The 16,179-nt window shown below is 42.9% G+C and overlaps 1 protein-coding gene across 1 annotated transcript in view; it reads left to right on the plus strand.

The window, feature by feature from the left end:
- Sh2d4a (SH2 domain containing 4A) overlaps positions 1 to 16,179 on the plus strand; it is a 66,878-nt gene that overhangs the window by 46,157 nt on the left and 4,542 nt on the right. The window contains exon 8 of the mRNA XM_052752406.1: positions 15,816 to 16,036. Within this exon, the coding sequence (XP_052608366.1) occupies positions 15,816 to 16,036 (221 nt within the window). The remainder of the gene's footprint in view (positions 1 to 15,815; positions 16,037 to 16,179) is intronic.

Below are 16,179 nucleotides of genomic sequence, written 5' to 3' on the forward strand. Positions count from 1 at the left end.
CAAGATAGAATTCTTTGAGTCCTGGGATAGTATTAGCTGATCATTTCAGCATTTGCCTTAAGAGACGGTTAACTGAGGCTCCTCTGTCGACCCAGGTCATTCTCACTGGCTGCTTCATTTTAAGAAAAGTCGGCTGTTTCTTTATGGCCTGTGGTTAGGTGACTGGGGTATAGCTCTGACAGAGTTATTTGCTGAGAATGTATGAAGTGCTATTCTAATCCCAACAGAGAAAAGAAAAGAAAAGAAAAGAAAAGAAAAGAAAAGAAAAGAAAAGAAAAGAAGGAATTACCCGTAGTTGAATTGCATCCAAGGCATTCTCTCCCACTTAGCAAATAGAGTGTCTTGGTTTGAACTATGTTTAAGGCATCTCACTTTTCAGTAGTGTCATTGCACACATAAATACACCACAGAAAAGAAGTTCCCCAACACACAGCGTGAGCAACCACTTCTAAAGCCCCCAGCTCGTGCGTGATGGCTTTTGCCTGACAGCTGCTTTTGTAGCCTGTGTCTCAGCAGACCTGCCAGCTGTCCTTGAATGTGTTTGAAGGTCAGACATTGGTTTTGATCATTCCTGAAGGACTGCTACCCCCTCCAGGGGCAGGGTGGCAAGTGTCTCTCCCCTCTGTGCAGGTGTGCTGCCATCAGAGACTAACAGAGAACTCTGCTGACTCTGCATACCTCCGCCAGGGCCACCTCCATTGTCCGCTGTCCATGGTTTCCTTTCTAAGATAAGCAGAGGAAATCAGCGTTTGTAGTTCCTGTGGCCTTGGGCAGCTGCTGTATCCCATCCCTGATTACGAGAGCAGTCACACTTTCGTTTCTGTGGTTTTGTTTTTTTAAACAGCAGGGTATGAAAGTGTTATTGGAAGTGTTAGCTGATGTCATTGAGAATTCTGATATATGAACTTCTTCAGTTCTGTCTGAAAGAGTCGTGGGAAGCTAGAAGACACAGCAGGACTAACAATCCCCAGGTAGCTTTGCTTAGAAAATACAAATCCAGAGTGTTACATATAATACTTTATAAATATGACATTGTTGTTTTGTTCTACAAATATTTATCATGGTTATAAGCAAAATAAATAATATGATAAATAAATAATGTGATGATAAATATGCAGTCAGCATATATCCTCATCTTCCATTTTAGGAAGACTGAGTTTCACATTTCCATGATGGAGAGAGGGTGGAGCACACTTTGTCTCTCTGAAATACAACTGCTCATGTGTTTCCTAGTTAGTAATATAGAAATGGCCTGATATAACTCTGGAGTACATCTCATCACACCCACATAGCATAATTTCCTCAGGCTTTATCCAGATATAGAATTTCTGGAAAGGAGAGACATATATATGTTTAAGTATGCATGTTGAACATTCCTAATCCAAACAAAATCAGAAACACTCCAGAACTTGAGCTACCATGTTGCTCAAATACTTCAGATTTTAGAACATGTCATGTCCTATATTTTTTGGTTCTAAATGCTCAACTTGTGGGTCTACTGAAGTACGTTATCATGAAAACAACCTCCAAAATCGGAAGCACTTGTGGATAAGCGTGTTGAACAAGGTACACTCAGTCCACACTGAGTGTTACCAAATGCCCCTGACGTGATGACTCCAATGCATACGCCTCCGTCCGTCCGTCCGTCCATTCCCGAGTTTCTGCTCTTCTCCGTGCTTGCCCATGCTGGATGTTGCCTGACTTCATTTCCTTCTGTCTTGTGGGTCCACAGTGGAACTGTGAGGATTGGGCTTGCCCTGATGTGCAGTGAGCCTGGGCCCCTCGTGTATTGGTTGGGTGAGTGTTTGCTGCAACAGTTCTTCAGATGTTTTGATCATTTTCCAGGATATTTATTGAATTTCTGTTTTGATTTGTAGAATTGTATATATTCTAAATACTCATAATTTATCAATTATATGGGCTAGCTATACTTTCTTTCAGTCTATGATTTACCTTTTAACACCCTGGCACATTTTGAGGCACACAGTTTCATTTCAGCACTGTTCAGTGTGGTTTTTCTCTTTTATGATTTTCTGCTTGTAGCACGTACAACCGGCATGCAATTTATTTTTTTCTTAGATACAAGGTATACAGATATCTTTCTGTTTATTATTGTGTTAAACTTCACATTACTTAAAATTCACCACCTTAACCATTTTTATTGCTTTTTTAAAAAGAAAACACTTTTTAGGAAGCATAGGAATAATGGTTTTTCTTACGATATTTCATACATTTGTGTATTTCACTTTACTGATATTTATCCCGCCCCATCAGCTTCCCCTGTTCTGCCTCCCTGTCCTGTCTTAGCAATGCTATCTATTTATGGGTGCACGCGTGTGCTGGCCTCCATGCCTGTGCATGAGTGTGTAGAGGTCAGTGTCAGGCTTCTTCCTCTGTCACTCTCCACTTTGACCTTTGAGACAGGGTTATCACTGATCCTGGAGCTTGCTGGCTCTCTCCACTTCTCCAGTACTGAGCCTCAGTACTTAGCACCCAGCTTCGGTGTGGGTGCTAAGAATAGGAACGCGGGTCTTTTGATTGTGTATTAGGTACTTTAGCCACCTCCTCAGCCCTTTCACTGCCGTTAAATGCGTTGGTGTTTGTTTTAGGTATAGGCGGTCTCTGTGCCAAGGATCAGTGTGAGGTGTAAGCATGAGGTCTTTTCATGTCTTTCCTGGGCCTGCCCTATATCTGGGTATCTGTGATGACTTTCTAATTTTATACCATATACACCATTGTTTTTGAATGTCCTAGTCTTTAATTCTGCTCCCCAAGGGTGAAAATGAAAGAGGCAAGGAGTTTGGAAACTTAATTTCCAGAACATCAAGCTGTGAGTTGCACTTTCTCCCTTGTGAATGGGGAGAGGGTAAATATGCGCAGGGGTTTCTATAGAGAGCAAATGAGCTCGTGTGGGAAGAGTTCAGAGGAGCCCCGGAGAACAAGGCTTCCGTTCTGGCTCCTCAGAGGGATGCCTTGGCCCTGCCTTTGCTTTCGCTCTCCCCTTCATCACGGTCTCAGCGTCCTGAGCAACAGTTACACAGGGAGCGTGTGGTTCTTCACGCTGTCTCCTTTGCAAGTACTGACTAAGGGCCTGTTCTTAAGAAGTCAGCTCCTCTCAGAAGGCGATAGTGACATGGGAGAGAAGCCACCACAAAGGCTCAGAGGGTTTGGCTGTTTGGGAAGTTGGCCTGTCAAGGCTGAGCCTGTGGGAGAGGATGCAACCACCAAGTGGTCTGGAACTGTGGAAGTAAACTCTTAGGTCCCCGACACTCATGATCTTCCAAATACTGACATTAAGTCTGATTTTTGGTTTCCTCAACAAAAGGGATTATTTCTTCTTGTCTGTGTTATTTTTATCTCTTCCCATCCTGCTCTTCTAGACTGTAATTCTCTGCTCAAGTGTCTTGTCCCTTGAGTACAATGCCAGTTTCTAATCCATTTGATTCTTGCAGCTAGCACCAGAGTCCTGCAGTCTTTCAACCACACTGTTCAGTCTCTGGTGTTTATGAAGTATATGGATAAACTCCAGAGAGTCCTCCTGCCCACCTGACCAGCAAAGTCACCGAGCACAAGCTAACCCCAGGTTCTGAGTCTCCAGAATGTATTGATACATAATGCATTATACCCACTAACATGCTTTGTGGACTCACTGAGAGAGTCAATGAATAAACACAGCTCAGGTTTGAAGTTCTACCACAAGTTCATTTCTTCACTCTACCAACATTTCCTCACCTCTCCTGAGTAGACAAAACTGTAACAGTGTAGGTGTCTTAGAAGCTGCCAGAGACTGAAGTATAAAAACAAGTGTAAAAACACAGAAGGAAGGTAGGAACTGAAAGGATAAATGGCGCTGGTTGTTCGGTGGAGGAGTCACAGGCCATGGCTACCAGAGTTAGAACGGGCTTTATTAGAGAGAAGAGGGGATAGGACAGGAGAAGCCAGGCTGACAGAGAGGAAACAGAAAGAGAGGTGCAGAGAGAGAGAGTGGGGGTGCATGTCTGGCTTGTAGGCTGGGACACAGTTGCCCACTGATGATGTAATAAGGCGACAGACAAGACCCCCAAGTTGCGAGTTGCGCATGTACAGAATCCTAACAGGAACCCATTTCTCTTTGAGGGTTTCCTCAGCAGTCTTTGTTGCTGGGTAATTTCACTCACACACTTGCTTTTCATATCAGGTTGAAAGTTAGTTTTGAAATTGTTAACAGTTACCAAATAGAATATGACTGAGCTCCGTGAAGTAGCCCCATCCTTGTTTATTCCTTGTGGATGCCTTTTGCTGATGTGGCATGTAACCGAGCCTGCCTCCTAGACACTGTAGTCCCAAGAATTTATACTTTAGGCCACTCTGGAAGCAAATTCTCTACTTTTAGTGGGATTTGACATTGTTGGATCATGCTACAGATGTTTACATTGCTTCTAGTTTGATACAGCTCTCTGCCTCTGGTAAACTTTCTCCATCTTTTATGGGAGCAGTTATTCCTGGGATTCAAGTTGCCTGCAGACAGACATCAGAGTGAGGTCTTGTATGTTTCTCCATTTCTTCAGCTTTTGTCATATCCTCAGTTCCTTCTGCAAGGGGACAAGACACCATCATAGCTGGTGTAGGCAACTGATCTCATTAAGAAAGGCTCGTAGATATGCCTCAGCAGACCTGCCAGTTAGTGCCCATTAGTGACCTATACTTTGACCATCTTGCTTCAGAGGAGAGATTTCTTAATGTAGGACATCAAATTCTGCTCATCTTCCACAAAGACTAAGAACTAACATACTGGGTTCCATCCCTATGCATGTGAGCATGTGCGCATGTGCGCGCACACACACACACACACACACACACACACACACACACACACACACACACACACAACTGGCATCTTGGAATTTGTAACTCAAGTACATCATTTGCAACATATTAGTAATGGAGTAGTGGACTCATCTTCCACTAAATGACTAAGAAGCAAAAAAATGCATCACCACTGTGTGTGGCAGGCAACTGGAAGCCCATTCCCTGGAGGTCACTGTGTGCCCTTGGAGGAACCAGCATGGCTCTGTTTAGCATGTAAACTTACATTAGTGGCATCAAGACACTTTTCATCATTATTATCTATATTTCTTTATTGGCTGTATACAGATTTTGGGTTTGTGCAAATTTTTAAGGAACTGGAGTGGATGAAACAGAAAGGGGTTAAAGCTGCACAGGTTCATTCAGGGATGTTTTAGTTCTTCTGCAGAGAATGCTGTGCACTGCTGTTCTTTTCTGGAATACTCTGATCTTTCTTATCAATGACTCAGTGCTATCTGCACAGATGTCAATGTGATTTTTAATGATGTTGAGAATAGAGAAGACCTTGGACTTCAAATTCTCCATTACTAATATGTTGCAAATGATGTACTTGAGTTACAAATGTCCAAGATGGCAGTTTTGTGTGTGTGTGTGTGTGTGTGTGTGTGTGTGTGTGTGTGTGTGTGTGCGCGCGCGCGCGCGCGCGCGCACATGCGCACATGCTCACATGCATAGGGATGGAACCCAGTATGTTAGGCATGCACTGTACCTATGATTCAGGATGTAGTCTTATAGTTTTCCATCATGTTTTTGGAGCTTCAAGGTTATCCAGAAACCAGTGGTCAGCAGAGTGGTTATAGTAGAAGCAAGAGTGAATACCTCTGCTTTGAGGGATCCTGCTTAGGATCTGTGTAGAAGGGGAATTCTAGAGCATTGAAGAAATAATGATTTTTGTCCTTAGACTTTTCTTGGTCAGCACACGTTTTCTTACCACAACCATATAATGTTGGACACCGTTTCTTTATGTCAGGGAAAGAAACCTAAAGAAATAAGTGGTGGTTAAGAGCACACTCATGGAGGTCGGTTGAAAGGCTTCATATCTGAAGCCATGTGGCCTTGACCAGATGACCTGACTTCTGTGTTTCTGTCACTTTTCTGTTGATGCAGGATGACTAAGGACCAAATCTTTTAATAGATATAGAGTACTCACAACTGTGTGAGGTGCACACTAAGCACTGGGTGGTAATTGTCACCATCAAGAGAGCGAGTGAGAATAGGAATGCTAATAATTCTGTCCTTTAACTATGAGGGAAACATTTGAGTGATTTTTTCAGAGCTTTGGTCATGGTCATCTTTTCTGAGCTGGGACTCAGGGCAGGTCCCAGAGCTCTCAGGAATACTGCTTTTAGTGCAGAAGGAGCTGAAGTGCATGGGGTAGAAAGGAGAGGCTGTGAAGCCGCAAACCCTCTTCCAGGTGCAGCTGGAGACTGTAGAAACAGTTGCTGCAGGCAGATTGGCACAGGAGACTCCAGGGTACCCTAACCGCAGAGACGTGTCCCTTTGCAAATGCTGTTTTCTAGCAGCCTCTACCTATGCATAGTTTTGGGGAAGCCCAGAGGCAGCAGTGTAGCACATATGGCAAAGGAAGAAGGTGAGGCATGGGAGGGCAGCCCAGGACACTGGCGACCTGCAGCCTCCTGTAGCATTGTAACAGCCCCGAGTGCAGCCTGAAGTATCTATAGCACAAAGCCTGAGCTGAAGAGCATGATAAATAGCACCCTAGTAGGATCTGAACACCCAGCCTGACCACACTTAGTGTTTCAAGAGACACGCATCTCCTGTAACTGGCTCAGGGTAGATACGAGCACCTCTTCGTGGAATACACATTTGTAAAATTTCATGAGAATAATGAGTTGAGAGCAAAATACCAGAGCTGAGGACCCAGAACAGACCCTGATCCTGCAACCTTGGCCTTGACTTCTCCCTGATTAGCTTGCCTGTCTACAAAATGGGATGACAGTAGTACCAGCTCTCCTTATTTAGAACACTTTGAAGATTAAATAAAAGGTGAAATATAAACAGAAGCACATTGTATCATCACGGGAGGAGTTATCCTGGTTGAGTGGGTAAGAGTTTGGTTATAGGCTCAATGCCTAGAGCCAGTGACACACTTACCATGATCTTCTTAAGGACCCTATAGTGCTATGTAGGTCTCTGTGACCACACTTGGAGGTATTTTTAAAATTATTTATTTTTTATTTTTATTTTAACTAAATGAATGTTTGCCTGCATATATGTATTTGTACCGCATGCATGCCCAGTGCCTATGGAGGCCTGGAGAGAGTATTAATTAGATCGTCTGGGACTGGAATTACAGGGAACTGTGAGCTGCCATATGGATGCTTGGAGTTACAGATGGTTGTAAGCCATGTGTGCACTGGGAATGCAACTTCGGGTCCCTTGCAGCTGCTCTTAACCGCTGAGCTATCTCTCCATCCCCTTAAGGCTTCCTTCAAAGTAGTCATATTACTCTTTTGTAGGGTTGCTTTAAGGGATCAATGAAGCAATACATCGTGCCATTATTTGGTAATCTTTCATTTCATCCAAACATACATTTTTCCAGATACAGTTGGTGGCACTTCATACAGAAGGGCACACATCCCTTGACTCTATCTAACAGATCTCAGACCAGAGGCAGTAGATTCACAGAAGTATCGATTATGAGATGGAATCAGTTGGCTAGGTCTTTTCCAGGGGTGGGTGCTGAAGATATAAAGTATGTCAGTGTGGGAGCTGCCTGACTGCTAGAAGGTCATAAGGAAGTGGGGAAGGACAAGATGGTCCTTATGGAATGTGCTGTACACGAGCCCACACAGCTGAGACCAGGTGAGCACTCATGGGTGATGGGTGCCAGGTAGGTGCTCTGCAGCGTCAGAGGAAATAGCTCAGGAGTCATCCAAATGCCTCATGTTCTCTGATTGCAGATTGAGTGGGAATTTTCCAGAAGGTGCTATGGGAATAATCATCCTACCAACTTCTTCCTGTGGAGTACTCTCTGCCCACTGGATTTCTAACTAGAGCCCTGCAAGGTTTTTCAAGTTACTTTGAGTCCCTTCAGGTCTGTCTCTTCTGGGCAGAAATGAGTTTTCTTAGGGCTGTTTTGGTCACACCTTCATTCCAGAGAAGTCTAAAAACAACACAGTCCAATGAAGTAGCTATTGACCACACATGCCAAATAACTAAGGGAACAAAATAAAGCTGAAGTTTGAGTTCACAGGCATATTCACTCTAGTTCAAATCTCAATAAATACCTGGGGTTGGCAGCAATCATCTGGCCAACACAGGACATTTCCCTCATTGCAGGATATTCTGTTTCATGGTGCTGCTATGGAAGGTTCCCATCCCTATCATTATACAGAGAGGAGTGTGGGGGACTGTATTTTGTCAGCTAGTAGCCAGCTCTGCCCTCTGATTAGAACAAACTTTATTATCGGTCTTGGGAGCATCAGAATGCAATAAAAATATCTCATAACATTTTCCCTTTTTATTAAAATTAAAAGGGAAGGCTTTAACTCTAACATAGTAAAACTATATACAATAAGAACAATCATCAGGTAAGAATTACATTCACAATTTCTAGTCCATTTGCATTTGGAAAATTCAGAGAAAATACTCCATTATCTATCCTACCTTGGTGAGTCCAAAGTTTTGTACCTAATTCACTTTCTATCTTAACATGTATTACCAACCCAGAACTATTTTTTTAGACTTCAAAACACTTTTTCGATAAACAATTTAAGATTTTATGTCTCTCAACCTTATACACTTTACACCTCTTTGTGAGTTTCTTTTCTGAATTTGGTAACAAGAAAAACTGTAACTATGACTGTCTAGTCTTCAACTCTATCAGAGACCTGAGAAGGATACATTATCTGAGTAAATAGGAAGTGCAGAGCAAACAACTTTCAAAACTATAGAAATGGCAGAAACATTTGGCTGCCTGGACAGTCACCCAAGGTTCCTTTACAATGTCAGGGGATCCATCTTTAACCTATAGGCCTAGACTATCTGAAAGACTTTTCTTTGAAGCAGGAATTTTGAAGGACTGTCTTACCTTGTCTTGGCAAAGTCCAGCAGTCACTTTCTTTTGTGTCCTGCTTGTCCAATTTGGACAGCATACTTTCAGCCATCGAGGTGAGGGCAATTTCTTGCCCAGTGGCTAACTTTTGCCACAAAGAAAGCAAATTCCTTATGGAGGATCTTCGATGATCATCATCTTGTCAGAAGTAGATTGGTGCTGCCAGGAGCAGACAGGTCTCATTGTCATGAAAAGTCTTATGTTATTAAAATATCTTACATGCCATATTCTGTAATATCTAAAGTGTTTGAAGACCGTCTGTCTATCTAAAATATATCTGTTTGACTTTGAAAACATACCTAACATGGCCACAAATTTGATTATTGTAGATGACTAACTACTAACCTACATTTCTTAATTATGTTGAACAGTTTGTAATAATAGAATTTAGGGACTAAAACTTTATATTATATTTTAAAATGAGCTGCTAAGCCGGGCGGTGGTGGTGCACGCCTTTAATCCCAGCACTCGGGAGGCAGAGGCAGGTGGATCTCTGTGAGTTCGAGGCCAGCCTGGACTACCAAGTGAGTTCCAGGAAAGGCGCAAAGCTACACAGAGAAACCCTGTCTCGAAAAACCAAAAAAAAAATAATAATAATAAAAATAAAATGAGCTGCATAGGCACAACATCTTAAACAAGAGTAGAAACATATATACAATGTTAAAACAAAAATAACCTTAAATTTGTATCAATATACAAAAATCCATACCAATGTAAGATATTTAAGACTAGTAGTTGCTTTTTTAGTTTAAAAGTAGGTTCAATAATCTACCCTTTTATCCTACCATTCCCATATCCTCCTTTTTCTTTTTAGAACAAGATCCCTGAATCTAATCTCCTTTGCTTAGTTTCCTCCCTGACTATGACCAATAACAACTTGCTATCAATCTCGCCAAATGACATCTATACTCCACAAATAAGCCAAAACCACCTACCCCACCTCTTAGAAATGTGGGCATCATGTTTTCTAGACTGCTTCCTGTTGTCTGGGGGTGATGGCATCTTTAGGAGACCCTGAGAAAATTGAGATAATGGTCAAGTCCTGGGAGAGCTGCTGTATTATTTGTTGTCCAATCTCTATGCAATGGGAAAGTCCAGAGCTTATCTGAAGTCATGGTTGGAGTAGTCTGTGAGGCTGGACCATCTCAGCTAGCAGTTTTGAAGTTGTTCTGAATGCAGAATTTTGAGGAAACTGCAACATAGGCATTGTGAGAGGCTGGATCACCTGGGCTACTTGTTTTCATCAGTTTCTAAGTCCTTTCTTTTCTGAAAACACACAAGCTTTTAAAGGTAACATACATATCCGTATTAATATAAGTATAGAATTTGTGCTGTGACAAGTCAACTAAAGATGATTTTCTGTTTTCTGTTTGAGCAAGTAAAAGGCATCTGTCAATTTTATAAGTCCATTTGGACTTTATAACCAAACTGTCATGAAGACTCTGTGACGAATTAGATTTATCATGCCTCATCCAGTCTGAGAGCTGTTCCCATGTCAGTCAGCATACACATCACTGACTTCCTGGCTTTTCCCCTCATGTCTGCATCCACGATCCTTAGGAGGTCTCCCCTGGTCTGATCTTTACTAAACTTGAAGGGATCCGAGCTTTTGGTTTCCTGTGGAAACAAACCTTTCCCCCAATGTAACATGTTTCTTGACTTCCATTCTAAAGCCAAGATATCTCTGAAGTTTATAGGCTGGTTTAATTCAGCAGTCCCTCTATAATCCAATGTCTCTCAGCAGCTGCCGCTTGCTTACCAGCATTCAAAACTTCAAAGTCAATAAATCACCATACAGGATCCAGATGCCCTGTTTATTTCCTAACCTTACGTGGCTTATTTTTTATTACTTATTCTTTCTTTAAAGACTTCACTTTATTATTTTTAAACTATATTTTTTCTATGACTGTCTATACCCATTTTCTTTTTTTCTTTAGCATTTAAGCACATTTTTAAAGCATTCTGTAGCTATTTAGAGTTTTGTTTTTTGTTTTTTTTTTTTGGCCTGGACCTGGCTTTACTAAGCATCTGAAGCATCCTCTGACCATGTGAGCCAAAATTTAAACTGCTAGGCAGTGAATAGGCCCTGTGCCACTCAGCTCTGGCAGCTGGCTCCACCTCTTTGGTTTCCTGAGAGCCAGCCTCATGTAGGCAGGTATGGGAGGGGAGCTTTGTTTACTGCTCCAGCTCTTGGAAGTTGCTGAGCCCACTTTCCAGAGTCCCTGCAAGCAGCAGCTGACTATTGTGAGTGCTCCTGGAGAGGTCCATGGGACAACTGCAGAGAGGTACAGGCTGGCATGACTTCTCTGTCCATATGGTCATGCCATGTGTTGGAGCACCAAATGTAGCATTTTTCTAGTTATTCTTTATCAATAAAAACTTGAGAGTCAGATGTCTGGGTAAGAACATGAATGATCAGAGAAGCAGTGGAGAAGTGACCAGTGACCTCCTCCTCCTCACTCTCTTTCCTCGATCCAAAAAGGGCAGAGACTCTCTCCAAACCATTCCCTACTACTTCCTGTGTCTCTCTATCTGTCCTCAGTCCTCCAAAATCTCTATGGCTAATTTTGGTCAGTAGTAGTTAGCTTTGCCCTCTGATTCAAAGCAAACTTTATTGGCAATCTCGGGAGTGTCAGAATGTGATCAAAATGTCCCACAACATGTTCCACTTCCTTCTGGTTTCACGTCCACTTATTGGGCCTGTATACCAATGTTCACACTCCCAGAAGTTTCAGTTCTAGCTGTGCCCCTACCCTTTAGGGACAGTTGCTGCCCATGAGACCTCATGCAGCGACATCTCACATCCATCTGCTACTTTCTAGCTAGATTCTACTCTTAAAATATATGGACTATTTTCCTGGTAGAAATCTATCCCATTAAACTTACTGAATACTAGCCAGACATGGTAGCATATGACTTTAATACCTGCAAAGGCAGACAGATCTCTGTGAGCTCCAGGCCAGCCTAGGCTGTTAGAGAGAAGTTGTCTCAATAAACAAACCAACAAATAAATAAAAGCAATATGGCATTCTCTTTCTCTGCCCTCACAGAACTCCCCTCCCCCTTCCAGGACCTCAGATTGCTTTGGTTTCTTTACAATGTGTGAAGATTGCTGATTCCCAGAGGCAGCCCCCCAAGTGTCATGAATTGAGAGGTGGGGTGAAGACTGCTTCTTTCATAATTCTTAGAGACATGCAGTGTGCAAATTCAAAGTCTGTGAGGACATTGCTCACACCACACTGACCAGTATACCTGACTTTCGAACTTGGCTTTGTACTCAAGAATTCCTATCTTTCACAGACATGGCTCTCATGAAGCTAGCAGTGGCCATGGCTCCTCAAAGCATCCACTTCCCTTGTCCCCTGAGGACCTCTGTGAAGAAACATTTACATTAACCTATGTTTTTAGATGCAAGAGCCTGTGCTAAGTAAAGTGAACTACATGGCTAAGCATGTAGAAAGCAACCACCCTCTTGCACACGGCCCTCACCTTTGAGCCTGTCCTCACCCCTGTGATCTGCAAGGAGATTGCATTATGACCTGGCATTTACTGCAAAATCACTTTATTGTGTTCTGGTGTCTTAGGAGATTAGATAGTGCTAAGATAGTGTGTAATGGGTGATGATTGCAGAGGTCAGAGGGCCTGTAGATACTTTGATTTAGTCTTACTAAACCACCTGATTTTAGGGAAAAAAATAGCCTCTTTAATTTTCCAGAAGATCTTTCTTTTTATGAATCCATATACATCTGGGTACTACTTAGATATCATTGACTATACACATCTATCCATTCTGTTGAAGGAACTTAGAACTAAAGACTTCATCTGTCAGTAAGTTTGGTTGTAATAAGAAATGATTTTCCGTAATACTACTTTCCCTCCAGACAGGAGTTTAATAAGTCCTTGTTTCTGAAGGGAGATTTGCAGTGTCCGTGAAAAATAGTCCTCCTTTCCTAGGCAATGTAATATGGCGTCTTCTAACTTCCGTCATGGGGTAGTCCTGGCAGAGAATGGTTGTTGGTGGCCTTCTTACAACTTACAGCTGTCTTTTAGACAATTTATCCATGGAACCAGAGATGTATAGAAAGTCAGAAGAGACAGTGAAATCAGTAGCCTGTGTCTGCTGGGCCGTTATTAGAGCTTTGGACACAGACAGTGCAGCTTCTGAACTGAGACGCTCACTCAGTCACTATGGAGTCACTGTTGCCTGGGTGCCACAGAGAAAGTTTAGAACAGTGACTGACAGGTAGAATGTTCATACTTGGTATTGCTGTGACCAAAATTCCATCAAGAACAACTGAAAGGAGACAGTATCCATTCCTCATCTTGGAGGGTTCAAGCCTGGTGTTTGGCACCATGCACATAGGTAGAACATCCTGAGGACAGGAGCATGTGCAGAAGATCTAATCTCAGGGAAGACAGGAAGGAGAGGAAGAGAAGAAGCAAAAGAGCAGTGTAAGACACAGCCCCTAAGGACATCCCTCTAGTTACTTCCTCCAGCTAGGCTCTACCTCCCAAAGTTTTACAATCTCCCCCAAATGGCACCAGCATCCAGAAAGCAAGCATTGGAGACGTGAGCTGGGAAGAGTTGGGGGAGAGGCTATTTCATATTTCAACTATGGTGGATGTTTATGATCGACATGAATCAGCAGCCTTTCCGAGAGGCACAGCAATAGAGCTGTGCTCTCTGGGAGAGATGCCCTGGTTTCTTTCCCTTTGGATGCCATTTCTTATCTGAGTAGAGGGATCTATCCACACTTTCCCAACCCCAGTGCTTGATACAAGCTCTCATGCTGGGCTTTGTGGTATAGGACTGGGGCCATCATCTTCCTGAACAGTGATGGGCAAAGAGCAGGTAGGAGAAGTGTTGGTGGGTTGATCTTGACTTGGGGGAAATGGGGTTTTTTAAATTCTTCCTCTCATTGAAGATTTATTTACAGAGGTTTTTGTTTGTTTGTTTGTTAACATTGTGCTCTGGGTGGCTGAGGCTTACTTAGTGAACTAAAAAAATCACTAGCAATTAGAAGGGCTGTGAAAACCCATTTCCTTTCCACGAGGAAGGCTTCTATTTGTTTCCTTAATAGTCAGAACTTGAATATCAGCAGCAAAGTAAGGGTGGAACAAGAGAAGCCAGGAGCTTCTGTCTGCTGCAAAGCAGAGTGAACATGAAAAGAACATTGCTCCTCCCTCCCAAATCAGAGTCCACGGGGTAATTCAGCAAGCTGTGCTGTTGATTATTTTCTGTATGTTTACAATGCTGTCCATTCATTTCATGAACTATAATAGAAATAAGAAGGGAATTTTGAAGGATGAGTCAAATGGAGGATGAGTCAAAGCCTATGAACTGGGAAATGAGAGTGGGAATTCAGGAGACATCTTAATTATACCTCTCTACATAAAGCCTCATATATGTCTGTATGTAGAGCTTACCCCTTTGTGTATATACATATATACGTATATATACATAAGCTTATATATATATATAAGCTCTAGCCTTTCAAAGACCAGTGAATTAGTTTTAGTAGAATTCGGAAGACCTGGTACTGGGATCTGGCACTCAGTAGACCAGAGTATCTTCTGATTCTGTGACTAACCTGTAGGGCCTCCTAGACTAGGCTGTATCAACTTTATCACCATTGATGCTTTGTGCTGGATGACTTTTTACAGTGCCAGACTGCCTTGTGCATGATCAGTAGCAGCCCTGGCCTCTCCCCTGTGAATAGAAGTATCACCCACACCCACGACAACTGTATCTGTTACTTCTTACATCATTGTGAACACAGTACCTGACAGTAATACCGTGAGAGAGAAGATTTATTTGGTTCCATGACAGAGAAACACTGGCAGTGGGAGTGAGAGGGAGGCTCTTCTCATCATGGTGACCAGGAAACACTGACATGGGGAGTATGTGGGAGAGACTAGTCACATCATATTGGATGTGGAAGTGGAGAAAAGAGAATTCAAGCCCTCAACTAGTTTTCTTCTCATTCTTTCCATCTCATCTACTAGCCAATGGGACAATGCTACCCACATTCAGGGTGGGTCTTTCTCCTAGTTCATCCTCTATGCAAGCCACCTTAACTTCACAGCAGGGGGGCTTTAATCTCCCATGTGCTTCTGTTGGAGAACTACTTACTATTTTAGACCAAGTCAGGTCACTTCCCAGACCAGAGTTCTCCTTGGTAATTAGACAGTGGTGGTCCTATAAGAGCATCCGAAGTTCACTTCGGATCTGACAAATCCCAACACTGCCATCAAGATAACACACCAGACTTTCTTAAGTGGTCTAAGTGAAACTGTTTGTAATTACAGTTCTTTCATTGTCGCTCCTAGCTTGCTTCCCTGTTGCTATGATTAAAACAGTGACCAAAAGCAACTTGGGGAGGAAAGCGTATATTCCAGCTTGTAACTCCCAAATCACAACACGTCATCGAGGGCAGGGTGGGAACTTATGGCAGGAATCCGGAGGCAGAAACTGAAGCAGGGACCAAGAAGGAGTGCTGCTTACTGGCTTGCTCACATCGGTTTCTTATACAACTCAGGACTACCCGCCAGGGGTGGCACCACCCAAAGAGGGATGGGCCCTCCCAATCAATCAGTACTCAAGCAAATGACCTACAGACCAGCTTGATGGAGGAAATTCTTCAGCTGAAGGCCCTTCCTCCAGTATGACCTAGCTTGTTGCAAGTTGACGAACTATTTGTTTTGTGTTTGTCCAGTTATCAAATACCAAGGGTTTTGTCTGTCTGTTTGTTTCTACTGATTCCCGAGGACCTCAAAACACACACAGAATAGCTCTGCCTTTCACCAAACTCTACTCATACAGGGAGGGGCAACAGAGGAGTGGTCTATAGGGACTTTGCTGCAATGACTTTTTTTTTTCCCCTTTCCACAGGGATTCTCACACTAAAGAAAGCAAATGAACTTCTGAGCACAGGCGTGCCGGGCAGTTTTCTGATCCGAGTCAGTGAGAAGATCAAGGGCTATGCCCTGTCCTACCTGTCTGAGGAGGGCTGCAAACATTTCCTCATAGATGCATCTGCCGACTCTTACAGCTTCCTGGGTGTGGACCAGCTGCAGCACGCCACCCTGGCAGATTTGGTGGAATATCACAAGGTGAAGACGTTCATATGCTTAATTTGCCTTGGGAATTAGTGTCATTCAGATATATAATAAAGAAAGGCATGGCTTAGGCATATAGCTCAAGAGCAAGCAGCGGGAGGGGGTGGCACATTATTTCCCCCCGATAATAAGGAATC

The sequence above is a fragment of the Peromyscus californicus genome, unplaced genomic scaffold (assembly GCF_007827085.1).
Source record: "Peromyscus californicus insignis strain IS unplaced genomic scaffold, ASM782708v3 Scaffold_23__1_contigs__length_62951481, whole genome shotgun sequence".
NCBI lineage: Eukaryota > Metazoa > Chordata > Mammalia > Rodentia > Cricetidae > Peromyscus > Peromyscus californicus.